At 37.9% G+C, this 27,931-nt stretch overlaps 1 protein-coding gene across 1 annotated transcript in view; it reads right to left on the bottom strand.

Moving 5' to 3' along the window:
- Positions 1 to 7,671: 7,671 nt before the first annotated feature.
- LOC131430654 (paired box pox-neuro protein) overlaps positions 7,672 to 27,931 on the bottom strand; it is a 132,783-nt gene continuing 112,523 nt past the window's right edge. Inside the window, exons 5-7 of the mRNA XM_058595778.1 lie at positions 26,091 to 26,283; positions 8,289 to 8,923; positions 7,672 to 8,226 (exon numbers count right to left, since the gene is read on the bottom strand). Of these exons, the coding sequence (XP_058451761.1) occupies positions 7,963 to 8,226; positions 8,289 to 8,923; positions 26,091 to 26,283 (1,092 nt within the window). The 3' untranslated portion in view covers positions 7,672 to 7,962. The remainder of the gene's footprint in view (positions 8,227 to 8,288; positions 8,924 to 26,090; positions 26,284 to 27,931) is intronic.

The raw sequence follows: 27,931 nt of genomic DNA, 5'->3' as shown, positions 1-27,931 counted from the left end.
CCCTTTTTCGTCTGTGTGTTTAGGAAAGTTATGATGAAAAAACTACATTTTGGGAGCCTCATATCAATTATGCTCCTTATATCGACACCGATGCATTTTAGAGGGCCTATGTGTTCGGCATATTTTCTTGTAGTAACATGTTCTATCATTCTTAAAAAGGTTTGAATTCACTACCACGCAATGTATGCAAATTAAAACTTATAACTCACTTCTAAGTGGATTAATGAAAACTTTGATTTTATTCAAAGAAGAAGACAAAAGACCAGACAAAAGTTTTTTTGAATGCAATGAAGCCCTAAAATCAACCTCTGAAACTCAAACAGAAAACGTATTTTGATGTGGTTGGGACCACTGAGCACTCTGTTAAAAGTGAATGGATTTTTACAATCTATGGGTTGAAACTTGCAATTACAAAAAACTGAAAATTTTGACATCTAACTATGTATAACTTAAAAAGTAAACATCAAATCGCAAAACCAATCAGTTGCGCACTGGCTGACGAGAAGACCTTTCATTCGCGACTAGTCTCGCCATCTCTGAGATCTTGACCTCTTTGTGAACAACATAAAACTAACCACACACACGGTCATTTGCTCAGTTCGTCGAGCTTAATCGGTTGGCCTTTCGGGCATCGGCTAATTTTCCCAAAATTCGAGCGAATCCTTTACCTAATTTTTTATATTTACAAAAATATTGTGAAAACTCACCAAAAAAATCTGGTTTTTGCAGATAATGCGAACAGACGTGTTCAAAATTCAGGTTGCTTTTATGTAAATGAAGAAAATAAAGACCATTGTAAACGTTGTAAGCTATCACACTTTGTTGGACATTTCATACGCTCGATGCAGCGCACCGCGCTGGAGACGCTATGGGCCACATGGTGGCGCTTCCGTAGCTGCGCAGATGGCCTATAAAGCATTTTTCCAAAAAACGCGTTCAAAACAGATAAAACTACAATGATTCTGCTACTCTCCACTTCTCGCTTGAGTAGCGCTTCAGTAACTCAAATTTAGTCTGGACTCGCATCCTCGCATTCGCTAAGTTCCTTTCAACATTTCTTGCACACGAGATTGCTCCGCAGTTGAGCTTTTAATCAAACGGTTCTTGAATGTAGCCATTTTTCATTAATAATTTAATAGAAAGGCCACACATGACGCTTCGTTTTTTTGGAAACGTCATCGTTATGCCGTCGTGTACTTATTTGGTTTTGTAATTAATTCAGCAATGACTACTTGTTTTATGATAGCAATAATCGATGCCTCATTGGAACACGGAAAGACCGAAATCAGCATTTTGGCGAAAAAATTAGTTGATTTTCTGATTTTAGCTAGTTATTTTTTGAGACAACTAAAAATATTTTACTTTTGCTAATTTAGATTTTTTATTTCTGATTCCCTTAATAATAATAAAATATTTGTTGAAATGTCTTTTTTTTTAGTTGAATTCACCAATTCAACGTGCTGTCATTTCTTAGCTAAGGCACACTACATTTCCATTCAACTAATTTTTTAGTTGAATTAGAGAGATAAAACGTTGTTTTCAACCAACATAAATGGTTGAATTGGCTTCTGCAATTTGTAGCTATATGGCGCACTGTCACCGAAAAAACGTTAACACCGTAATGACTACTAGCCACTAGATGGTACACTACTACCGAAAAATATTTCAGTCGCGGTAGTCTTTTCTATATTGACAGGTATAAATACGATCAGACCCTGTCAGCTTAAAGCGATCTCAATATTCAGTTCAGCAACGCCATCGTACGGCATCTCATTCAACATATCATGTCAATTGTATGGGTGCGCAGTGCTGCTGTTTTGGCGCGCACGAATTTGACATTTCTCTCCCCTACTTCTATGTACGAGATTCGATGCGAACTCGCCTGAGGGCACCATGCTCGCAAAAAAGGATGTTGCCAATGATTTGTTCGGGAAATGTGAGAGCTGGATATCTTGTTAATATGATGTCTTTGATACGATGTTGTATTGGAGAAAAAGACATAAGCGAAACATAAACTTCTTTTTGAAATTTTTTTTTCTAAATCGCTGCTTTCTTCATTCGACTTCGCGAAATCGACTCTCTCACTGAAAACTTTGAGCACTCGGAAAACAAAAACCGAATACAAGTAGCACACCGGACGGCGTAGCCCGGAAGGTTGAAGGATACAAAAAACATCATTTGACATATACAATTAGAGTGCAACATTCGAAACTCACTTCATTGTTCCGCGTAAAAACATTATTTCGCACAATCGCTTCAAATGCGCACAAATTCTGAATAAATACACTTTCCACTAAGAGTTTACGTCATTTTTACAAATCGAATCAGAAATTTTTATATGGATATATCGTAACACATGCGAAACACATCAAAACAATTTGCAAGCAGTTTCAACAAGACTGTCCTTTTTAATGGATTGTTTTGCTTTGACACTTCTCATGGGTTTTTGGCTAATAAACTTGTTAATTAAACCAATTTCATTTTCAAAATGCAAAATTTCAAAATGCAAATAGGAAAAAAAATACACTGGGATCACTTTTTACGCGGATTTCCAAAGTTACGCCGTTTTTTTTAGATTACACTAGATCTGGATGTTTCATACATTTCTAAGATATTTGGCATCAATAATTTTTTTTTTTTCATTAGTTTGGAGGTTTTATTCACGCGGATTTCCAAAGTTACGCGGTTTTTTTATGCGGTACGCATCACCCGCGTAAAAAGAGACCTCAGTGTATTAATTTATGACATGAAACTGAAGACTGCAACAAGTATTTATTAAAATTAAAATTGTTACTCGGTAAATAATGGTCAATAATAATTAGCGTTTAGTTCAAAATACCTGAACAGTATTGAACGATTAAACAAGACCATATATTTGTTTAACTAAGGGACAGAGATGGCATTTCACCAGAGTGATACACGCTAGAGTCAGATTTTTGCCAAACCGAGGATGAAAAAGACGAAGCACCGCACAAAGAGGAAAGCGCACTTCTTCTCAGTGTCGAATAGACAGCATTTGAGTGTGTGCTTGTGGTTAAAGCAGCTGGCGCGAGTGAAACACATTCTCTTCGCATGAATCGCTCACACGCGCTCTCGGCTAAATACACCCAAGTGACCACTGGCGCGTGATGGTGAGCGAACACTTCTGTGAACTTCAATTAATAGAGAGTAGATCTGGCCTTGCTATGAAAAATTTGCAAGGAAAACCGAAAATTTTACAATAAATTGTTTTATTTTGCTGATTTAGCACTTTGGTGCGATTCAGTGGAAGAGGTAAAAGGAAATAAACAAACGCACTCATGATGCGTGCACACTTTACACAACAGTGGTGTATAAATGTGAAAGAGAAGAGCTCTCGTTGAAGTTGTCAGTGCGAGGGGAGAAATTTTGCTTGCTCTTCGTCACACAGAAGAGATAGACATCTCTGCTAAGGGAATTAGGTACTGTTTGCCATAAAATAATAATATATTTCGTGATGAACGGTTTCAGGAGATCCGTTGAACTTGTTTGATTATTGTAAACTTTGATTCCTTTGCTGTTTAACCTTACAAGCAAAAAAACTTACTTGAGTATTTAACAGATTTTTACGAATAGGTTGATTTGTTAAAAGCAATCTAAAGTCATACAATACATAGCACACGGAGGAAGCAGTATGTGAAATGCAAAATTATTAAAACAATATAAATATTGTCTTTATGAAACTAAATATAAATAAATAAGCAGTTCATAATCATAATGCTTATGATTTTTTTCTGCAAAATGTAAAATAAATAAATTTCAATCGATTTCTTCTCCTTTCGCCTTCGGTTCATCAGTACTTAAAGTAGTTCAAATTTAAACAACTTAAGCCCCCAATATAATTTAAACAACTCAGCAGATGTAAAGTTTATTCTATTTATATAGCAGAGTGAAGAAATTAAAAAAAATTGTGCACCAGACAAAAACCCTTGAATGTTTGAATTTGAATGTTGCTCGATAGTTGACAGTTCATTGTAAAATTTGTACTAAGTGTATGTGTGTGTCAAATAATGTCACTCATTTTTCTCAGAGATGGCTTGATCGATTTTCACAAACTTGAGCTCAAAAAAAAGGTCTCATAGTCCCATAGATTTTAACCCAATTTATCTATACCGTTATGTAGCTTCAACTTACAGCTACAAAATACCAATTTCTGACTAAGAAAAAATGCATTAGCTTTTGTGCCAAATCACGATGAAGTGACTAACTCAAAATTTAAAAACCGCGAGGCTAAAATGGACTATAATGTTTTATACAAAAAATGAATATTTAATACAGTAGAGCATATCATAACTTAATTAGCACAAAAAAAATGAAACCGTGCTCGAATGGATTGTCTGTTGGTTTCAATTTTTCCTTAATCTACTGTCATCGTTATGCATCCGAGTGCCATTCAGATTTCTGCGTCATGGATCCTTCCTCGTACTTCGCTTCCATCGTACTACCACAGAGAACAGACATCCAACCTAGTAAAAAAAATTTCAAAAAAGCTGTGTAAATCATACAAGTGAAAATCCGTTAAAAATCACCGTTGCGCACGACTTTGCACGCATGAATTACTATTGTATGAAAGCTCGAACGCAAGAACCCATAAGGGATTACTGGGCTGCCCGAAGCGTCTCTATAGGAGAATTGCTACTTGTTTATTGGTTTTTAAGATAACCGTTGAATTTCTTCCACAAATTGAAATCTCTACTTGGATAACTGTTCTAGGTAGTCTGACTTTACGAACCGTTTACATCAATGATCCGCACTATTACAACTGTCGAAGAGTTTTTTTGAATTCGGAGAACCATCTTGCCGATTCAGAACACGGATAACTTTACACCCTGCAGTAAAAAATAATTGATGTTGAAACCGACTTTACACGGAACCACCCGAGATCCCATTTCAACCAGAATATTAGTTGATTTTCTGAATTCGATTGGTTAAAATTTGGTACAACTAATCGATTGTTGTTTTGACTAAACTGTCATTTTTGTTTTTAGATTAGAAGAAACGATGGTTGAAACAACTAATTTAATTGTTTGATAAAAAAAATTGCTGTCAATTAGTGAGGACACATACCTTTCAATTTCAACAAATATTTTAGTTGAATAACTGGTGGTGTTATTGAAACAAAATTCTGTTAGTTGAAAAATAAATAGGTTTTATTTGTTTTAGACATTGCAAATAGTTGAATAAACTTGAACAATGTTATTGATTTACGAAAATAATCCAAATATACTTACTGATACACGTCATGATCTTTTTGAAATAAGTTCGGTATGTTGAGATTCATGAAATAAATATCGTTGTTAAAATATAAACCGTATTTTATGTTGACATGTAATATCCTTAGGGCTGGGAAAATCACTGATCACTGCTGATTTCAAGTGATCTTAACCAAGGAATAAATTATCATTACGAAATCAGAACTGATCTGATCTCTAAGTGATTTTGATTTGTGTATGATCATGATCATGTCAAGTCGAGATCAGTAAAGATCTAAATTCTAAAACAATACTTCTGATTCGATCGGAAATGATTGATGTAAAAAAACGTTTTTAATCAGCAAGAGTGCCCAATGGGGCGAGTAAATTAGCGAAATTATTAAATTTGCCTAAAATGAGTATTGAAAGATGATGCCTTCAAACGGTTGAACTAAAGTTATGCACTGATAATTTTAGTCAATTTATATAAGCTTGGGTGCATTAACCGCTGGGAATTAGAATTTTGCGACGGTAATTCAAACGCGTCATTCAATCGCAGCGCGTTCTGTGTGTTTGAAACCCTTCGCTCCTGTTACTTTTATAAATTAAATTCATGTCAAAAAGCGTTTTACTGCTAATGCATGAACATCATCGTCGGTATCAAACAGCTGGAAGTAAAACAGCCTGCTGGAAGTAAATCAATGATCGAATTTGAAGCATAAAATTTTTGCCCATACCTGAAAGATTACGAGATGATCATTCATTAACATTTTCTAATTTGTCATCAAATCTTTTTCATCTTAAACAAGGGTAACTGTATCACAACACCGCTGTTAGATAAACACTTGTTATGGAATCATAAATTTCTCAAATCGAATGGACACAATTTCACCAAACGCTTTAATCATCGATGTTGTGTTCATTGACATTTTGAAGCGACGCGAACAGATTTCAACTAAAAAAGTTGTTGATTTTCCATTGCGATTATTGTTTCGCTTTCAACTGTCTCCGGCATTTGACAGCATTCAAAACAACATATTTTTCAACTACTTGAATATATGCAAATCAAAAACCATATTGGTTGAATCAAAAAGAAATTAGTTAAATCAACTATCGCAAAAATAAAAAACTGTGATATCGCAATTTTATGATCGAAGGGTTCTCCGTGTACATCACCTTCATCAGACAAGTGCTCACCAAATAATAGTCTAAATGAAAGGAAAAAGGTACAAACGGTCAATTTATAAAAAAGAAACACTTGATAACTTTTGTGCAAACTTATGCGATGGTTCCCCAAATTCGAACAGATGCTCAACTTTGGAAAATTCACGTATACATTCTGTCATTGGTTCATGTAGTCCGAAAGTAGTACGATGAAATCTTGGTTGAAGTAGACTCGTCGAGCGTAGAGATCGCTGCGAATCACGGAAGTCATCATCTGATGTTCTTAAGAAGCTGACATTAAAATCCTTAGACTTCGAAAGTAACTTATTTAATCTGTTAGCCTCGTTGAGACTAGATACATTTGTGCAAAGGCTTTTTCAACCACTTCGCTCAGACGATCGAAATTGATCTACCTACATTACTACACAAGACACAGCACAGTAAATTTTCTTCAACAGATTTATAAAGACACTGATGAAGAAAGCAAAAAGCGTTTCGAAATACCGGTATCTGGTCGTTTACTATTTAGTTAGTATCATAACGAAATAGTTTTTTCGCTGTGGAATCAAAAGGAACCTATCATTTCTTTTCTTAAGACTACTTAGTTTCATTTCCATAACCACTCAAAAATTCAAATTTTGAAGTTATTATAGGTTGCAGACTACAAAAAATCATAGATCCTATATTGAACATATTGTTTTGCAACTAGCTCAAACACCCAACAACAAGTATATTTTTACTAATGCCTAATTTCAATAAAACCGTTATGAGTATGTTTAGCCATTATCTAAGACAGCTTAGCAAACTGGCCCAGTACAAAGTGTGTTAGCCAATTCATCATTCGATGATTCGATGATCGTTAGAAAAAGAAATATTAATACAACTGATATTCCTACTCGACAACACAATTAACGACGCTGTTCGCAGCAAACGAACTGCACCCGATAATGATGAACAATTTATTCGTTTAAACGTTATCCGTTTCGCACAATTCAATAAAACATCGATCCCGAAATCGTAAAGTTCAGTCCCGGTTAATTAAATATCGGCGGTCATTTTCTTCGGCCTGAGCATAGGCCTGGAAGCCGAGCCGTAGATCGCACCGAGATAATCACAGCCAGATCATCATCAACATCGACGACTCATCGAGGTAGAAGCGGATCACAAACCGGTCCTTCCTTTCGCCAATAATTACACGCTGCCGTGTGACTGACGATCGATATGGACTTCCAAAGAGCAGGGAAGAACGAGAAAAAAAAAGAAAACATTTACTTTGTAATTTATTACAGTAATTCGCTTCGGCTGTTTATTGGAACAATTAGTTTGCTTTCAAATCATTCTTTTCTGATTGCTACTCTTTTCTTACTATCTCTAGACGAGTCTTTTCAGAGGATGACGCTTCATGAACAGTACGTTTAGTGTTTTCTTCAAGAATTTTTGTTAATAAATTAGACTTATTCTAGGCAATTAGGACTAATGATAATGATAGCGCTATGTACAGAGAGATTCTCCTAAGATAACAGTACGTACGACACTAGTTTAACAGACACTAAGGATTAGATGGCAAGTAAGGGAATGTACAGCTTGCTTAATCACATATTTCAATATTCACACTGTTCTCGCTGACGCTATCCGATTTGGACTTGATCAGGCATCCCTCGGTCGAAACGACGGGATAGTGGGACAACGGAGGTGAGGCCGATTTCGAGGGCGAAGTCGATGGGGAGTGGAAATCGTCACGGTTCTGCTGCGACACACAGGTTATCGTTACTGAATCAAGTTTTTGGCGTTTTTCGGGTTTTTTGAGCAACTCTTCAATCGAGTACGGATTGCGCTTCTTCGACATGCTTGACTGAAAAAAAAAACAAACAATGAGTACTGTGGAAAATAGTAGGAACGGAAAATGTTGCTTACTCTAAGATCGTCATGATTATCCGACGAGTCATCCGAATTTACGTCGGTGATTTGCACTGGCGATGAACTGGTGTTAGAACTTGTGCCATCATTTCTGTACCCGTCCCGCTGAATGCTGAATCCTCCCGATGAGGCAAAAGGATTAGCATAGGTGAAGTACCCATGCGGGAAAGCGGCTGCCGTCGAGTCAGCTCCAGCCACCACTCCTCGATTTGCCGCGTAGAACAAACTGGTATTCCAGATCCAGTGCTTCGGCAGGTACGACATCTGGGACGATAGCGTCGCTGGTGTGCTTGCCGAGGATGATGGTTCGCTTTTCGATTCGTCCTTGGGAGAAACTTGCACCGGTAACTGGTGTTTGGCAGGATCCGTTTTGGTTGGAGTTATCCCTTCGTGTTGGATGATGTTCACGGCCGCCGTTTTCTGAACCGGTGGGTTTCCGCCCATCTGGTTTGGCGGATAGGGATGGGGATGGATTGGTTTGCCACCGGGGGACACTGCCGATGCCATGTTGTAGCGGTACTGGGTGAGCAGGGCATGGTGTTGCTCCAGAGTTTGACTGTACGAGAGCGGGTGTGTCATTGATTTGGACGTCATGTAAGATGAAGAGTGGGATGAGTCACGCATCATTTGCTCTGAAACGAGAGAAAAAGGTTGGGTGAAATTAAGACGATTTAAAATTGTTGTCTGAATGTATTAATTCATATACTCGTTTATTGAAACCTTCCTCATATATAGAAATTGTATTAAAAAGACACACATCAATCTTGTAAACCTTCAGAAACAGGGAACCGATATGAATTTGTTCTGTCATCATCAAATGAAATCGATAAACTGGAAGAATTTAATGAGAAATTTCAGAAATAGGTAACTTCCCGTATTTCGATTTTGATTAAACTTTGCGCACGTCTTCAATATGGCAGACCGGTTGGAAATTCCAATTCGACACAAGACTGAAACCCTAGTAACTTACTTTGTTCCACAATAATTCCTAAAAAATAGCAACACAAACATATCTTAAAGATCTAATGTATCTTTTTTGAGGCAAATCTATTGAGTACTGTGTTCTTAAAGACCATCGTCCAAGTACCATGAGCAAGGGGGGTTTTGGGAAAATTTCAATGGAAAATTTGAAAAATTTGCCAAAACCAAAAATATACAGACCATTGAAAAACTTTTATCTATCTGCAGGGCAAAACTGCCTAAAAAAATCGGAGGATTTTGCAAGTGTTATCAAAAATAGTTCTGCAAAATGAGTGTTTTTGTGATCTTTCACAATTATCACACACATTCAAACTGAAGCCGATTTTCTTCAGATCATTGCAAAGTTGATCATATTATGTGTGAAACTTAGAAGACTTCACAAAACTAACATTATGCCGTTTATAGATTGAATTACCATCGTTGCGAAATAATTTGTATTTCATTTAGTGCTTCCAAATCGTCAAAATGCAACGAAATCGGTTATCGGTAGATTTCCATAACACGCATCATGAGTGCTCGTGTTTATTTTCTTTTACCTCCAGCACTGAAACGCACCAAAGTGCTAGTGCTCAATTCTCTCAGGTGGACGCAGATATTTTCACTGAGGTGTACATGCCGGTGAGCACTCTGATGTATGGTTTGCGTAGAAAAAGCGTGGGGCACGCAAAATCAGCAAAAAAAAATTATCCTTGAATTTTCGTTTTTTCTTGCAAGTTTTTCATAGCAAGGTCAGATCTATTCTCTATTAATTGAAGTTCAAAGAAGTGCTCACTCACCATCACGCGCCAGTGATCACTTGGGTGTAATAAGGCGAGAGCTCGTGAGAGCGATTCATGAGAAGAGAAGGTGGTTCTCTCGCACCAGCTTCTTTCAACACAAGCACGCACTCAAAGTCTGTCTAATGGACACTGAGAAGAAATGCGCTTTCCTTTTTGTGTGGAGCCCACCGAATGCATGTGCAGTGTAGAAATGAAACTTACACACTGGTGTATCACTCTAGTGAACTGCCATCACTGCTGGATAGATATTCCTACAGTATAAATGTTTTAATTTCATTTGCGAGTTATGTGTTTTCGGACAGTTCATGTCAATGTAATTAACTACGCTTAACGCTTAAAAATTATTGCTGAAGTGAAGCGACAGTATTTGCCTTTTCATGAAAGTGCACCTCTAGCATTTGGCTTATCAGCTACATTCTTGAAAAGAGATTTAGCAATGCACGGAACCACCCGCGATCCCATTTCAACCAGAATATTAGTTGATTTTCTGAATTCGATTGGTTAAAATTTGGTACAAATAATCGATTGTTGTTTTAACTAAACTGTCATTTTTGTTTTTCGATTAGCAGAAACGATGGTTGAAACAACTAACTTAACTGTTTGAAAAAAAAAATGCTGTCACTTAGTGAGGACACATACCTTTCAATTTCAACAAATATTTTAGTTGAAATAACTGGTGTTGTTATTGGAACAACATTCTGTTAGTTGAAAAATAACGGTTTTATTTGTTTTAGACATTGTAAATAGTTGAATCAACTCGAACAATGTTATTGATTTGCGAAAATTTGCATGAACATCATCATCGGTATCAAACAGCTGGAAGTAAAACAGTCTGCTGGAAGTAAATCAATGATCGAATTTGAAGCATAAAATTTTTGCGCATACCTGAAAGATTACGAGATTATCATTCATTAACATTTTCTAATTTGTCGCCAAATCTTTTTCATCTCAAACAAGGTTAACTTTATCACAACACCGCTGTTAGATAAACACTTGTTATGGAATCATAAATTTCTCAAATCGAATGGACACAATTTCACCAAACAGATTTCTACTAAAAAAGTTGTTGGTTTTGCATTGCGATTATTGTTTTGCTTTCAACTAACTGTCTCCGGCATTTGACAGCAATCAAAACAACATATTTTTCATTTACTTGAATATATGCAAATCAAAAACCATATTGGTTGAATCAAAAAGAAATTAGTTAAATCAACTATCGCAAAAATCAAAAACTGCGATATCGCAATTTTATGATCGAATGGTTCTCCGTGTGCTCTTCAACGAGCCATCCTGCAAGTGGAGTAAAAATTACTTTATTACCTGTGAATACTTTGCTTGTTAATGCCATCTTCGGAATTATAATCTGCCTTTCTATATCATATGTGAGTTTAATGTTAAAACTATCAGCAGCCACTTAGGCCAAATTTCGTAGTTTAAATTGTGAACGATTAGCTGCCCCCCGAAGAGACTAACAATATAAAAATATTTTTTGCTATAGGCATCTTAAATTCAAATTACTGAAGGTTGAAACAACTGAGATAAGTTTTGCTTTCATGCATTCAGGTAACTTTGCAGGGAGTGTTCCATTGTTCAGTTGCACGAGTGATACCTCATTGAAACGTTTCATTTTCCGTCTAGGACATACACCCTAGACGGAAAATGAAACGTTTCAATGAGGTAGGTATGCTCAATTGTAACGTTTCATTACTCGTATGTGGTGCGTGTCTTTGCTGGATGTCATTGCTAAACTGCCAGTACGATAAATAAAAAATGACAGTTTAGTTAAAACAATAATCGTTTTGTTGTACCAAATTTTAGCCAATCAAATTTAGAAAAACGACTAACATTTTAGTTGTTTTGCGATCGCTGGATTTTCCGTGTATATCGAAAAAAATCGATCATGATTTTGCCACCCTTTCTGTTGTTAATTTCTGGAATTGGAATTACTATTCAGAAAAATCAGCCAACAAATGATGGTATCAAAATTTAAAAAAAAAAACTTTGATTTACAGGCTCTTTTTATGACTGAATTCACTGGTACATAACTGGCTGTGAGAAATTATAGTGGAGATTGGAGACTGCATTACATCACCATTCGCTGTCGGTTCTAAAGCTTCTCCGGGTGGTTATCGAGGACCTCTTCTTCTTTTTTTTTTTTGTTTGAATGACTAGAATCCCTCGACAAAATGCATTAAGCTATCGTTTGCGGATGTTTTAAACCTGTTCGACATAACTGAAAACCTCGAGGTCTCCGAATTCTTGTAGTCGCTAAAGATCATTATTTCTAACTAGTGCAAAATTAGTATTGCAAAATTGGATATCTGTTTTAGTCACCAACGTTCGACGGTCAAATTCGATAATAATACATCCAAAAACTGTTCTGGAGCAAAAATCTCCAGATTTCTATTAAGGAGCGTTAGATGTTTAATTGACAGTTAAGAAGCACATAAAATACATCACTTCTAACGCTTGCAGGCTCCTTTGCCCAATTGATTGGGTTTACGAGGATTTTGTTGATATTAACTGCCTGAAAGCACTTGTTTAATCATTTTATTAGCTTCATGATACTCAGCCCCTTTGGCGACCAACTACAAGTAAAGTTCCCAAGCATGGGTTTTAGCAGCGATGTTTTGCTTTTCATTTCTGTTTGAGATTTTTTGCACTCTGTAAACATGTAACCCTACTTTTTTCAAGACAAAACCGACTGACACATTCGAGCAATATCTCCAATTGACAGGTTTGGACGGTTTTCGAACAACCCTATGAGTAAAATTTACTCAGATTGTCAGGTTTTTAGCTGGTACGGTTCTAAAGTAAGAAAAGTTTTTCAGTAAGCAATTTTAACCGAATACACCCTTTATTTTTTAACATATTCTGCAAAAAAACGGATAAATTTATTGATTTCATAGTATATAACAAAAAACAATGATGAAGTAAGTAAGTAAGTCAGTAAGTAAGCTGTTGACACTCAACTTTAATGATTTATATACCACGTGTAATGCCTCGTGCACGTCTGTTTTGATCAGATTTCATAATACAAGATAAACTTTTGAACTGAATTTTCACGGTTTTCATAACTGTGACCAGAAACAAGTTTTCAATTTATGTTACAGAGAAGGACTACCGTAGTTGGAAATTGAAGCTTGCGTAAGCAACTTGCGAGATATGATTTCTGTTTAGTGAAACTTTGGATAATCAGTATCATTGTGCCGTAAATGCATCTCTTATAGAGGCACAGTTAACAGCTTGTCATCGATGACGGTCTGTCAGGAGCTCTTCTGCAAGGAAAGTTGCGGCTATTGCACTATGGGCCCTAACCGTGACTTATAAGTTATTTCAAAAATGGGTAACAAGTTGTCAGATTTTGATGAAACTGGTCGGATGGAGAGACAGAATTAACTCAAGACTTACTTTTGAAAAGAAGTCATGTATTTTGGTATGGACTTTCTTAATATCATTGTAGTTCAAAAACTATAATTATAAGCAAAATGTTGTTTGAGAAAATGTAATAGGAAATCAGGTGAGAGCTCTAAAAATTGTATACTGTTAAAAAAATCTAAGATTTTTCAAGAATAGTAAAACTTTCCCATTTCTAAAAATATCGCATGTCGATAGCCGAGGAGAGATATGGAGAAATTGTCCGGCAGGCAACCAACAAATGCTTCGCGCCGTACCTATTGTTTGCTCGATCGCAGCGATGACACCCAGCTGCCGCTGCACGCGAGCGATGCTGTACTCACAGTTCGCAATTTAATACAACATGCTTGTATTAACACACATTTATTTCATGCAGACCGTAAACTTATTTATTGTAAATTTATATTAAACTTTCAACTTATATTAAAACATTTGAACTTAAACTAGAACACAGTAAAATAGGACGCGATGTCCTTTCGATCGTAGGTAGTCATGCACTGATCTCTGCCTATCATCGATGGTGATAATAACCCTTCAAGAAGGCGCACTTGATCAATTGTTTGATCATCGCTCGTATAACGGTAAGATACGGGTGAATTAATTCGATGTATGAGTTGTATCTCGGGATACACGAAACAGTGGGATTATAGAAGCGAACATATTGCCCCCGCAGAAATAACAATCTCTGAACCGATTATTGACGTTGTATGGATCCATCTTCGTTATGGTAAATTTATCGTGGACTATGGCCTTCCTGTAGCTCATCCCGCGTGGACTCTATATTTGGAGGGCCTTGAACATTTAGTCGATTTCCGTTGAAAGACGTGTGGTTGTAGGTTGACGCTATGTTGATCCGTTCCTCGGAAACATCGAAGTGTTGATCTGCCTCGCAGAAACCGTCGTAGTTGACTATGATGAATTAGCTTGAGCGTTAGCATGATGTCTTCATTGATGATGTTGATTCAGTTGTCTCGATCGGGAGAATGCAAATCTTTGCAGCGGGACGTGTGATGATGCCATTTGCAGTCTGGAGTGTCACAACGCGAACAACGCCGTCTTTACCAGGATGCAGTTCACGGACACGCGCCATTGGCCAACGCATCGGTGGAAGGTTCTCTTCTAGAATAATGACAAGTTGATCGATTTGTAGTTTCACAGGTGGTTTGTACCATTTTGTGCGTGGTTGGAGTGTTGCAAGATACTCAACGTGCCATCGCTTCCAGATGTCTTGCAGAATTTTTTGAATTTGCTGCCATTGATGTAGCCTATTAAACGGAATTGAGTCGTAGTTGTTGTCAGGAACAGAATTGAGCGCAGTTCCGATTAAAAAATGCCCAGGTGTTAGAGCCTGCAGATCTGATGGATCTTCGTAAAGTTTTGTAAGAGGACGTGAATTAAGGCAACATTCAATCTGCGTTAAAAGTGTCTCCATATCGTCAAAGTCGAGTTTCCTGTCACCCAGCACTCGGACAAAATGTTTTTGAGCCGAGTTTATGGCTGCCTCCCAGAGGCCGCCAAAGTGAGAGCCTCTTGGAGGGTTGAAATGCCAACGTATTCCGCAGTCAGAACATTCTCGGGCCATACTATGTTTAAATTCCTTCGCACGAATCAACCGTCGGATGTCGTTGGCTGCACCGACGAAATTCCTTCCGTTATCAGTCCAAACATCAGAACATAACCCTCTTCTTGAAACGAAGCGACGAAAGGCTTGCAGAAACTTGACTGTAGTAAGGTCAACGACTAGCTCTAAATGAGTGGCTTTCGTGGAGAAGCAGACAAACACTGCAACATATGCCTTCGGTGGTGCATCACGTCGGTGTCTAGGTTTGAGATGTATAGGTCCCCAAAAATCAATTCCAACTGTGGAGAACGGTCTTGATGCGGTTACTCTTGAAGACGGAAGCTCGGACATAAATTGCTCGACTAACTTCGGCTTGGCTCGAAAACAGGTTACACATGCGTGTATAATACGACGCACTACACTACGACCTCCTAGAATCCAGAATCGAAGCCTAATGGTGTTTGTCAAGAGCTGCACAGCTGCGTGCAGCAAACGTTGATGGTAGCAACAAATTAATAGCTTGGAGAATTGGTGAGATCCTGGCAGCAGGATCTGATGTTTGGAATCGAACGAAACGGTGGCGCGATCCAGCCGCCCACCGATACGAATAACGTTATCTGTTCCTATTATCGGATGAAACCAACGGAGACGAGAATTTGAAGCTACTGTCTGTGTTTCCTGCAATGACTTCCATTCTGCAGGGAAACTATCCCGTTGAACCAGCCGAACGAGTGTTAGCTCTGCGTCTCTGATTTCCGATGTCGTGAGGGTTGAAAACATTCGTTCCTTCTTTTCCGATCGAAGGTTTTTAGCGAAACGCTGACAATAAGCTGTTGTACGAAGAAGACGCTGATAATCCGAAAATCGAGAGGTATACTCTTCAATGAATGAAACTGACAGAGAAGTTGCTGCCAACATGGATCTTCGCGCCTCGTTCATAGTATCTGAACTGTCTACTCTTTCAAAGATTTGAACAGGCCAAAATTCCTTATGCTTCTTAAGCCACGGCGATCCTTGCCACCAAAGTTCACACTTCAAGTTATCATCTGCCGGAAGCCCTCTGGAAACGATATCCGCTGGATTTTCCGCTCCTGCTACGTGATTCCATTCGCAGTTCTGTGTGGCATGCTGAATCTTCGACACTCGGTTAGCGACAAACGTTGACCACGTCGATGGAGGAGATTTCAACCAACTTAGGACTGTTGTTGAGTCTACCCAGAAATATGTTCTCACTGTAGTACGCAACGACTTCGAAATCTTCTCGTACAATTCTGCAGATAGCAGAGCCCCACAGAGCTCAAGACGTGGGATGGACTGCTGTTTAATAGGTGCTACTCGAGATCGCGATGTTAGAAGTGCTATTTTTATCTCTCCTGCTGCATTCATCGAACGAATGTAGGCACAAGAGCCATATGCGAGCTCGGAAGCGTCTGAAAAAATATGAAGTTCGAAGATAGTTGTGTTGGGAAGTACAATCAGCCTTTCGATGCGTAGTTCTAGTAATAGGGGTAACTGAGAGCAATATGAGATCCACTTATTTTTCATATTTTCTGGAAGTTCTTGATCCCAATCGATCAATTTACTGTTTTCGTTCTTCAAGCTCCACAGTGCCTGCATGAAGATTTTTGCAATTACTATTACCGGACTCACTAAACCTAGTGGGTCGAACAATTTCGCTATGCAGGAGAGTGTAGTACGTTTGGTAATAGCTGTAGAAGAATCAAAGCAAGGCGTTTCAAAATAATATTTCAGACAATCTGCTTGTGGTTCCCAATGTAATCCAAGTGATTTAATGGTCTGATCCTTGCTAAACTCGACAGTCTGTTTCAGCGCTCGATTATCTTCTGGTATACCTTCTAGTGCGCCCAAAGAATTACTGGCCCACTTTCGAAGCTGTAATCCAGCTGAACCAAACATTGCTTCCATTTGAGTACGCAGTTCAATGGCCTCTTCGACGTTTTTTCCACCTGAGAGAAAGTCGTCCACATAAAAATCCTCACACGTGGCTTTGGCTGCGATAGGATACTTCAGTTGTTCATCCTTCGCCAGCTGTTGAAGGACTCGTGTTGCTAGGTACGGAGCAGCAGCGGTTCCGTAGGTTACCGTTTTCAACTCATAAATTTCGATTGATTCAGCCGGTGACGAACGCCAGAAAATTCTTTGTAACGGCGTATCTTCCTCATGCAGTCGAACTTGCCGAAACATTTTTGCAACATCTGCAACCAGCATTATCGGATGTATACGAGATCGCATGATAATGGAACGCAAATCTTCTTGAATAATTGGTCCTACTAGCATGACGTCGTTAAGTGATAGTCCTGTTTCACTCTTGCATGATGCATCAAACACGACCCGAAGCTTGGTCGTACTGCTTGCTTCTCGAATTACAGGATGGTGTGGTAAGAAGAATGATGGTTTTGTTTCTGCTTGTACTGGACTAATGCGCTTCATATGCCCGAGCCGTATGTACTCCTCCATAAATTCGCGATATTGACTAGCAAGCCTAGCATCGCGACCTAATCGACGCTCGATGAGACGAAATCGATGAAATGCTGTTTGTTTATTATCTCCCAATTTGCTCAGTTCTTCGCATTTCAGTGGAAGACGAACGCAATATCGACCATCGATGTCGCGGGAAACAGTGTCTCGAAAGTGATTTTCGCAAAGCGTTTCCTGTATTGAGTATGCTGGCGATGCGTCATCTTCAATGATCCAAAATTTTTCCATTGCACGATGTATATCTGACAGAGTAGCAACGTTACAAGCTACGGGGGAATGATTGACGACAATTTCCATCCTTCCGGTGACGACCCAGCCAAAGACTGAATTTATAAGGCATGGCAAAGTCTCACCCAATGGAATTCGACCTGCCACAGTGAAGAGATCGAAGAATACTTCTGCACCTAACACAACGTCAACTGTCCCTGGTTCATAAAAGGAAGGATCCGCCAGTTGAATTCCAGACGGAATGACCCATTTAGAGGCATCAATAGCTAGAGACGGTAGATCGACTGTCACCTTGGGAAGCACGAACAAATCTATCACATCGCAATATGTTGAAATTCGGGACTTTATCGTCGATCTAAATTTAAACTGTACTGATGTAGATGATTGTCCTATACCTGCAATAGGGAGATCAACCCTACTTCGACGAACGCTCATTCGCTGACAAATGCTTTCGCTAGCAAAGCAGCATTCACTTCCCGAATCTAGTAGTGCTCTAACTGGATACTCGCTTCCCTTGTCGTCAACAAGGATGATTATAGCTGTTGCTAACAGAATCCTGTTTCTTAAATTACTACTTGCATTGCAGCTAACCACACCTGTATGAGTAGCTGGTGTTGATGAAACTCCAATAGGATGGTTTGGAAGTTTTGATGCATCCGACTGGTTGAGCTGTGGTGTGATAGTTGCTGTTTGGCTACTGCCTTCCATTCCTTGGGATGGGCATAATTGGGTATGATGACGTCCGCGGCATTTGCGGCAGCTACCTTCAGAGGAACAAGCCCTCGCCATATGTCCACGGCGTAAACAGTTTCTGCATAATTGGTTGCGACGAACGAACTGCTCCCTTTCATGTGCTGTATACTGCGAAAACGTCTCACATTGATAGATGGAATGCGATCCACTACAAACTGGACAATTACGCATGTTTCCTTGTATAGTTCCATGGTAACCAGTGCGTTGTGAAGTTAGTTTTTTTGTGACTATTTGTGACAGCGTGTCTCCAGATTTGAGAACCACCGTTTGCAGAACATTGACTCGACGTTGAAGAAATTCTATCAACTGACTGAATTTCGTCGTTTGATTCATCTCGGCATATTCCTCCCAATCTCGCCTTGTAATTGTATCCAAACGAGTGCTCAGAAAATGAATGAGCAACACATCCCAATGTTCCGTACGTTCGCCCAGCTGCTTCAGAATTTTTACGTTCGCCTCGAATTTTTCAATTAAGGAATGCAACTCCAATGATGCTTCTCGTTTCATGCAGGGAAAGTCAAATAAAGACTGCAAGTAAGTACGCTTCAGACGACGAGGATTGGAAAAGTGCTCCTCAAGCATTTTCCACGCAACTGGGTATTGTTCATTGCATATGGGAATTGTTTGTATTAGTTTGAGCGCCTCACCAGTTAATGAAGAGCGCAAATAGTAAAACTTCTGTATTGTAGATAAGTGTGTAGAGGAATGAACAAGTGATATGAACAGATCATGAAAATTCAACCATGTTTCAAAGTCTCCACTAAACACGGGTAATCTTACGTCGGGCAATTTAACATGGGGTATTTGATGGGTTGGTTCTGGCATCGATCGTTGAGGGTTTTGAGAGTTCATGCTGGGTTTGCTGTACAGTAGAAGCTTGCCTTTAACGCGATAGTACGCCTTTTCAAATTCTGTACGTTCCTTCAAGTAGGCTTCTAGGATTTCCTCGTTTTCTTCCGTGCCTTCTAACTCGCCCTGTACCTGGTTGAATTCATTCCACAATGCAACAAAATTTTCTAGCCGGACCGATACCTCTACAGTGTCTCGCTCTTCTTGATAATTTGTGACGAAAGAAGTGATTTCCGTAAATGATGTGATTATGCTGCGTTTTCGATTTTTCAGTGAACGCAGTTTGCGTTCTATCGCCGACATTTCGTTGCACAATCACCTACAAGCGAAAGACCGCGTAGACCGAAACAATAAATAGTTAAAATGGAACCTCAATTACCTGATTGAGGCCAATGGATGCCTTGAATAAACTGTTGTTTTTTAAGAATTAGATCCGTCTTCCGAAACGCCCAGAACCTTCAAAATGGCCGACAAATGGTGTGCTCGATCGAAAGGAATGGTGAGCCCAAATTAATGTAAATTGCTCTTAGTGCGACTCGTGATGAAGAAGAAGTTTAGTCCTTAGTGAGGCATTATGAATGCCTTGTACTTGTTATTCTACAATGGCGCGTCCGCCATACTATTTTGAGTTATGCGAAAAGCATATGCCGGGTAGACGGATGATTCCTATTGACGTCTATCCGGTTCGAAGGACCATGTCGATAGCCGAGGAGAGATATGGACAAATTGTCCGGCAGGCAACCAACAAATGCTTCGCGCCGTACCTATTGTTTGCTCGATCGCAGCGATGACACCCAGCTGCCGCTGCACGCGAGCGATGCTGTACTCACAGTTCGCAATTTAATACAACATGCTTGTATTAACACACATTTATTTCATGCAGACCGTAAACTTATTTACTGTAAATTTATATTAAACTTTCAACTTATATTAAAACATTTGAACTTAAACTAGAACACAGTAAAATAGGACGCGATGTCCTTTCGATCGTAGGTAGTCATGCACTGATCTCTGCCTATCATCGATGGTGATAATAACCCTTCAAGAAGGCGCACTTGATCAATTGTTTGATCATCGCTCGTATAACGGTAAGATACGGGTGAATTAATTCGATGTATGAGTTGTATCTCGGGATACACGAAACAGTGGGATTATAGAAGCGAACATCGCATATATTCATCTTTTTTATTGCTATATTTTTTTTATTGAACCTAACATTAAACACAACATTCGACGTGAAATTGATAAGTGCTTCTTTAAATTGATGAAGTTTCTACTGAAACAATTTATTGGTATTTGCGAAACTTCTTGTTGTAAAATATTCTCCACTATTCTCCAACTCAAGAGCTATAAATTTGCCCTTCATGTTATTTTATTTAGACATAAAAATACATCGTTTTACGAAGTCTACAAACACACATATTCTAAATTTAATCGGCAAATACCAATAACTTGATAATATTGAACAATTCATCAAAAATCTATGTACTATGAATTTCATGTCTAGATATCTCGAAAATGATTACTCCTAGTTCATTATAAGCAAATTTATTACTCCTCAGCTTTGAACAAATATTTTATTTATAAAGTTTATTTTTCGTCTCCGACTCGACAGTACATAACAATTCGTGTTGAACTGTTATGCATTTTATTGTTTGTATAACTATTCAACATAAAGAATTTAACGATTTTTCAATGCCTCGAAATCGTTTTATCGGCAACATTTTAAATTCTAAAAAATCACTTCCAAAAATAATACTAAATTGCTTCTAGCATCATGTTTAAAATAAAAATATTGCAAAAAATTTCAAAGATGCGATTTTGTACATTCAATTTATAAAGTTCGTTTATATTCATATGTATTATACAAAGTTTTTTATACATTTTTTAAGCACTCATTTGATTTCCTAAAACATCTACTTAGACACCATTTTGGTACAATCGATGCTACTCTTAAACTAGAGTAGCATCGATTTCAAAAACAATGGTAAAATTCTACATAAACCTGAGTTCTTTAAATAACATTTCAAAAAATCTCAAGAACGGCAACGTCTAAAGTCTAAGGTCCAAGATTTTATATTTTTTCCATTTGCTCGCTCCATCCCCGACAATAGGTGTAAACTAAGACAAGACCTGACAACTGGGGGGGCTGCTTTTGTTCCAAAATGGACCAGTTTCTGATTGGCTGATTTTGATGTTGCTACCCGCGCATTGAGAAAAGAAAAAACTTTTGCAGGGTACACGAGCAATGATGCCAAGTATAAAGAAAATCAGAAAACAAGTTAATAAAAATGTATAATTTTAGCTCACCAATGAAAATGAAAATTTTCAGAGGATATTTCACTTTTTTCCAAACTCATTTGTAATGAATGTTTATAGTGGCAGCACTGTGTAATTAAAATCAGCATCAAGCCGTTTTTCTTTTTGGTGAATTAAAGTGTAACCAAAAAAGATTTGTTAAATTAGTGTAAACTCGAAAGTGTGTTTAGTTTTACGAGAAGAATGAGCTGTTGTGTTTCACAATGTGGTCACACTGTGCATTTCTATCCAAACTTGACTTTTTCCGGTTTTCAAAAGATCCGGTAATACGTCAACAATGGATTCAATTTTGCGTTCAATATGAGATAATTCGTGTTTTGTCATCAAAGCTCAATTAATTGTTTTTAAGCATTAATATATAATAATAAAATGCAATCACCAACACATTTCTCATGTTTATTTCAAATCAAAAACCGAGTCTAAAAAATTAAATTTAATAAATAGTTTTTTCTTAGCATAAAGTTATTAAAAAATCTGTAAATATGGCTACACTGTAGCCGATACGTTGGTATTTATTCTACAGGGCGAAAATGACGAGAAGGATGATTCGGAAGGAAGAATAAGAAGCCAGTTGTCACGTGTCTTAGGGTGTAAAGTACTCAAAGATAGGTAGTTTTGTGATTCCGTGTAGCTCGCTCGCGCGTCTCGACATTTGCACTCTGCACTCAGAAAAATTGTCACTTCAATGCTACGTGAAAACGTATGTGATTTTTATCCATAGAACTTTTCTTGTAATACTTATGTGAAGTAAAGATAGCACAGAATGAACTAATGAACTCTTAGTCCACAATTGTATCACGTAATATCTACGTCACTTTTTTCGTAGATTCTATAGAATACTTTTGTGAAATTTATACAAAGCTCATTTAAATTGTGCTGTAAAATTTATTTCATCTGAACTTACTTTTTAACAGACTTTTACTTAATAGTCACATTATTTTCATGTAATTGTTACTATAAAGTTCTATATTGAATCTTAATAATGTATATTGGTATTAAAAACTAATAGATTACATAGTCTGTTGGACATAACATTGCGATAAATTTTGTTCGCAAGCAGGTATTCTGAAAATTTTACTTTTAAATTCGTTTCTGTTGAATCACTTGCGAAAAATATCAAAAATACAGAATGAATTGTTCTAAATCCTTTTTCCGGAGCAGCTAAACTGAAGCAAACATAGTTCCCTTTAAGGAATGCATTCAGCTGGAACTAGTAGTTCAAGATGTGATTGATGTGCTGGAACACAATCTAGAGGTATTGCCTCCGCTGTAGAAAAAAAAACAAAATTGAACTGTGTTTCAGTTTCGTATTTTTGGAGAACAGAATTCGCGTAATACCAATAGGTCATGCAAATAAGTTGTTGAGGATTGGATTCGCAGAGCCATTTAGTAAACTCATTAAATGGTACATTCGCTTATAAATTATACTTCTGCTTGGTACTAATATTAGATCTGAAAGTATAATAAAAATTAGCTAGACTTCATAACTGTCGATAAAATCAATGAGCAATTATTTACCCTAAAAAAAAAGGTTAAAAGGGATTTGGCCTATGTTATTTGTTCTAGGTTTTTCAACTGACGCCATATTGCGAGCACAAAATGAACATGACAAAATTAATTCAAGTAAGTGCGTGACACATAAAATATATTTGACAACAGCAATAATTCTGACATATGGTTCATTTCATATTCAATCATGATCCGCTGGTTGTTAAGAAGATCACGTAAACTCCGATGGCAAAGCCATTTTTGGAATCTACGTGTTTTTTCACATAAGGTTAACGTGTGGATTTTTTTGAGTGTGCCAGTAACTTTACAGTCAAATAAAAATTCACGTTCGATTCACTTGAAAAATCACGTAAAATGATTTCAAATGTCAAATTGAATATTTTACGTGACGTGGAAGTTTCCATGTGTTCGACTGCCTGCGTGAGTCCGGAAATGTGCCCGCTCCTGCCGAATGCTTCAAAAAGGCTGTTGGCCCACCAAAAAACAAGTTCAAAATCGGTATGAAGCTAGAGACACTGGACCTCAACCTGCATCGGTAGTGTTGTGGGAGTTCTTGGATCTCGACTTTGGCTTCGGTTGGATGGCAGTGACAACAAAAACAATTTCTGGAGGCTTGTCGATTCGAGATCTCACGACGTTATTAGTTGCTTTTTATTTTCAGCCATTGAAATTCTATGCTAATTTTCTGAAATAAATGATTTATTTTTCATTGTACTTCTCATTTCTTAGATTTATATAAAAATCTGAAATATTTCCCTTTTGAGTTCAACCAATTTATAAAATAGTAATTCTCTGGTACCTAAATTTGATATGAACTGATAAGTAAATGTGATGTAAACAGTACACTACATTTTACCTATGAAACACGTAGCTTTTACTGGATTATGCATTAAATAGCTTTTAAATGCCAGTCCATCAAAACCTACGTGAAAAGTAGGGTGGAAAATATTCACATAACTTTTCACGTAACTATAACATGATTATTGTTTTGAGTGATAGATTACTGCCAGCAGAGATGCCAGGTCTGCAGACTTTTGAAAATAATGCTTTTCGCAGACGTTCGTCAAACTTTACACACTTTCAAATAACGCCACGGCCTTTACTATTTTTTCTCGTTTAACCGATTCCGTACATCTGTTTATTGTATAGAGAACTCAAGTCCGCAGATTTTTTTTCGAGTTTACAGACATTATCAACCCTGCCTGAAGATATTTGAAAGTTTTACCTACATATCTGGCTGTCAGAGAGAACGCAATTTGTGAAGCGATACGAAGCGTTTTCATGAGATGCACTTCTACCGCATCGCGTTTAGTCTGACAGGTTTGCTTTGATGAAATGGAACTAACTCGCACGCGCGTCTTGACGCTTCGTGTGACGCTTGCACTCTGATCTGCAACCTTATGTCGTTTGGTTGAAATCAGTTTTGCCTTGCTCGTTGCCAGTTTTTCGCGCTGAAACGGGTGCAAAATAGTTTCCCGCGAATTTTTCCGAAACTGAATTTTAAACGTGCGGTGCAAATCATTGAAAAATAATGCACCTTTTCTGAATGCACGAAAAGTGTCCAAATCGAGCAAAACACTCCACGAGTGGTTTCAATGAAAAAACGACATTAGACTCATCAGTGTATAACTAAAATCAGCCCTTAGCACAAAATATAGTTATCCCCTAAATCACATAACATCAAATGTTCTTTATTATTCTATTTTTTCAAAAACAACCTATAATTCTAATTCTTGGAAAAACATCCAACTTCTTTTCAGTATAAGATTGGTTTAGAGTGTCCAATCGATTTTCTAAAAATTTTTGTTGAACAACAATTGTGTACAAATATAGGTTTCTGAATTAAAAACGATTTGAAGTAATTTGAAGTAGCAAAATTTGTAAATTAAAGGTTGCAAGTGTAGAGTCTGGATCGAAACAGGAAGTCAGCTCAGATATCTCGGCACCTCGGCTCGGACTGAAATAATTTCAATCCGCTCACATTTGTAATTCATTAGTACTAAACACTACTCCACTAAAGGAACAAAAAATAGCAAACTCAGACATGCCCCGATTTTTCATCACCTGTTTCGTAAAACTTCTGTTAATGTTTGTGAGCCATTAATCAAAAATTTGCATAACATATCTCGAAGATGAAAGACTTGTGAACGCCGATTTCGCACCTTCTTTTCACACCATCATCAGCTTTTCTTCCTTTTTGATCCTGCCAAAGTCGAATTCTCTGCAACGGGTGCATGAACAGGAAGAACGGAAACGACCTGCTGTGTGAAGTAGTTTTCATTTTTTGTGACTCCCAATCATCGGCTCCGTTCTACAGCCGGGAAAGCAATTAACAGATTGTACAATTACCCTCCAGTTGCACCGTTTGGCCTCCTAAAGGTGGCTCCGGCATGATGATGATAATAGCTCGTGGTCTCAGTACCGAAAGTGTATGCTCAACACAATGAGCAAATATGCTTCTGCAAACATGTTCATTATCTTGTCGGGTTGCTGGGAGAGCAGACACAGGTAGGCACGTGTAAGTAAGACATATGAGTGCAATTACTCATTACATCCTACATCCAGCCCCCTTCGGACAAAGTGAGACTTGTGTGGTCATGTCGCTGGAATCGCGCCTGACTCGACGAGAAGTCGTCCTTTTTGACTGACCTAACCAAAGGAGACAGAAAAAAATACGCAAAAACTGCAACCTGATGACACTAATGTGCACTCGGAAGATTACAGTCTTTTGGACACGATACCGCTCCCAGCACCCCACAGCTCAACAAAAATGATTAATTATGCAAATATAATTAGAATTCTTTAATGGTTGTCGCTTTGTTAACTTTCAATTTCAAAGTCAGCTAAAGACGAAAAAATCAAATTACTCTCTAATGAGTACTTGTATCAGAATTGGAAACTCACCATTTGACGTCATATCATCCGTCCAGAGACCACCATTTCGGAGTATCCGATTGACGGAACTAACCGACGGTATCGTGTTGGGATCACATATCCGTTGGGCGAGTAGTTGGTCGCGAATTTCCCACGCAAACATGCCCGGATTTTCCTGTTTGAAACGTAGAATTTTCTTCACTACCGTCGGGGTGGCAACTTGCTGAAACGAGATTGGAAGAAAAATGAACCGTTAAATTTATGACCGGATCCTGGTCGTAGCTCACGCTATACACTAAGCGGATCTGCAGTTCGTGACCGTTTTGCCAGTACAAAAGACGCTAATCGTACAGTTTCGACACTTTTCAATTATGGTTTGCAACGACAAATTTTCCAACAAGCGTGCGAGTAATCATTCATCGCCTCTCGTACACCGGCCGCTAGTGGATTTCGGGGAAAAGCAATCATAAATACCGAGCCTTATCGCGTGGTTACTGCGAGTAAGGCCGCTTGATGGTTTGCCTACTCCATTAAATTTGTCCCGTTGGTTCGTTTGGAAAATTGCAGCTATAAATATGCTTCTTATTTCCGTAACAATGTTACCAGAACGAAATGTGCTTTAAAATTGTAATTAGTATGACATTCAACCTTCTACGAAGAGTGTAAATCGTGATATCAGATTTTATATTTGATAATTTTTTTAAAGTCTAACACGTGAAACAATTACTTTTTCGCATCAAAGCTGATGTTAGCACACTCGATATGATATAGCTTTGAGATATCTTGCCAGATAATTGACGTTGTTTTCAAATTGGCATTACACCATGGAATTGAAATTTAATCCTTAGAATGCAATATTCAGGAAAGCTCTGAATAGGCCAGGTCGACAAGGCAGTTATAGGATTTGTATGCAAGAGGCCAATACTTCCGACGGATGATCGGCAGCCAATTCAGCCAACGTAATTTTGGCTTCGTTCATGTAGGTGCGTTTATGAGATGAGGTATAAAAGCAAATAAATAACTCGATGAAGAGCCACAATTTAATCGTTTTATTTGTACGATATTTTAAGTTAAATGATAAATTTGGATTTCGGCAAAATGACACGAAAAGATTCGTGTACACAATTTTATCGACCATTAATCATACTCATCGCAGTCATTTGATATTCAAACCTGATGAATGACTCAATAATAGCTTTCAAACGGGCCTAAGCTTGATAAAATCGGTTCAGACATCTCTGAGAAAATTACATAGTAAAAAAACAACGCGTTTTGTCGGTTACGTCACTTATATAATCATATCTCCGGAAACAAAAGTTACAGCCATTTGAACTTCGAACTTGATCAATAGCCTAACAATAGCTTTCAAACGAGCCTAAGCTGGTTGAAATCGGGTAAGCCATCCCTGAGAAAATTGCGCGTGCTTCTTCCACACTTCCGAATATATATTATCATTCGTATTAATAGATTGTGTGAATTTAGCAACTTGTACTGTTTCGCTTCCAAAAATGTAACGGAGGATCTATATTTAAGTAAGGATTATTGACAATCAAATACAGTTTGTTTCAAATTTAGATAATCAGTAGAGGAAAACTTCGCACAATCAGTTCGCTCGTACATCTCATCCAAGTCAGTCGATATAACAAAACCGCTCACGTTCGGGACAGAAGATACCAAGTACAGTTTTGTGTAGTGAACAATAGAACGACCTCGACATGAGTGAACCAAACGAACAAAAGCTACCGCCGACACGAAAGAATACAATTGTTGTTGACTTCAGGCAGTGCAAAATTTGACCTTCGATACGACAACTTGAAGGTTTGCTTAAGGAGCAAATGCATCTTGACATTAAACGTGTGCATTTACTTCAA

The sequence above is a fragment of the Malaya genurostris genome, chromosome 2, assembly GCF_030247185.1.
Source record: "Malaya genurostris strain Urasoe2022 chromosome 2, Malgen_1.1, whole genome shotgun sequence".
Taxonomy (NCBI): Eukaryota; Metazoa; Arthropoda; class Insecta; order Diptera; family Culicidae; genus Malaya; species Malaya genurostris.
Note: the sequence above shows the minus strand (reverse complement) of the source record. Positions and strands in the feature narration are given on the sequence as shown.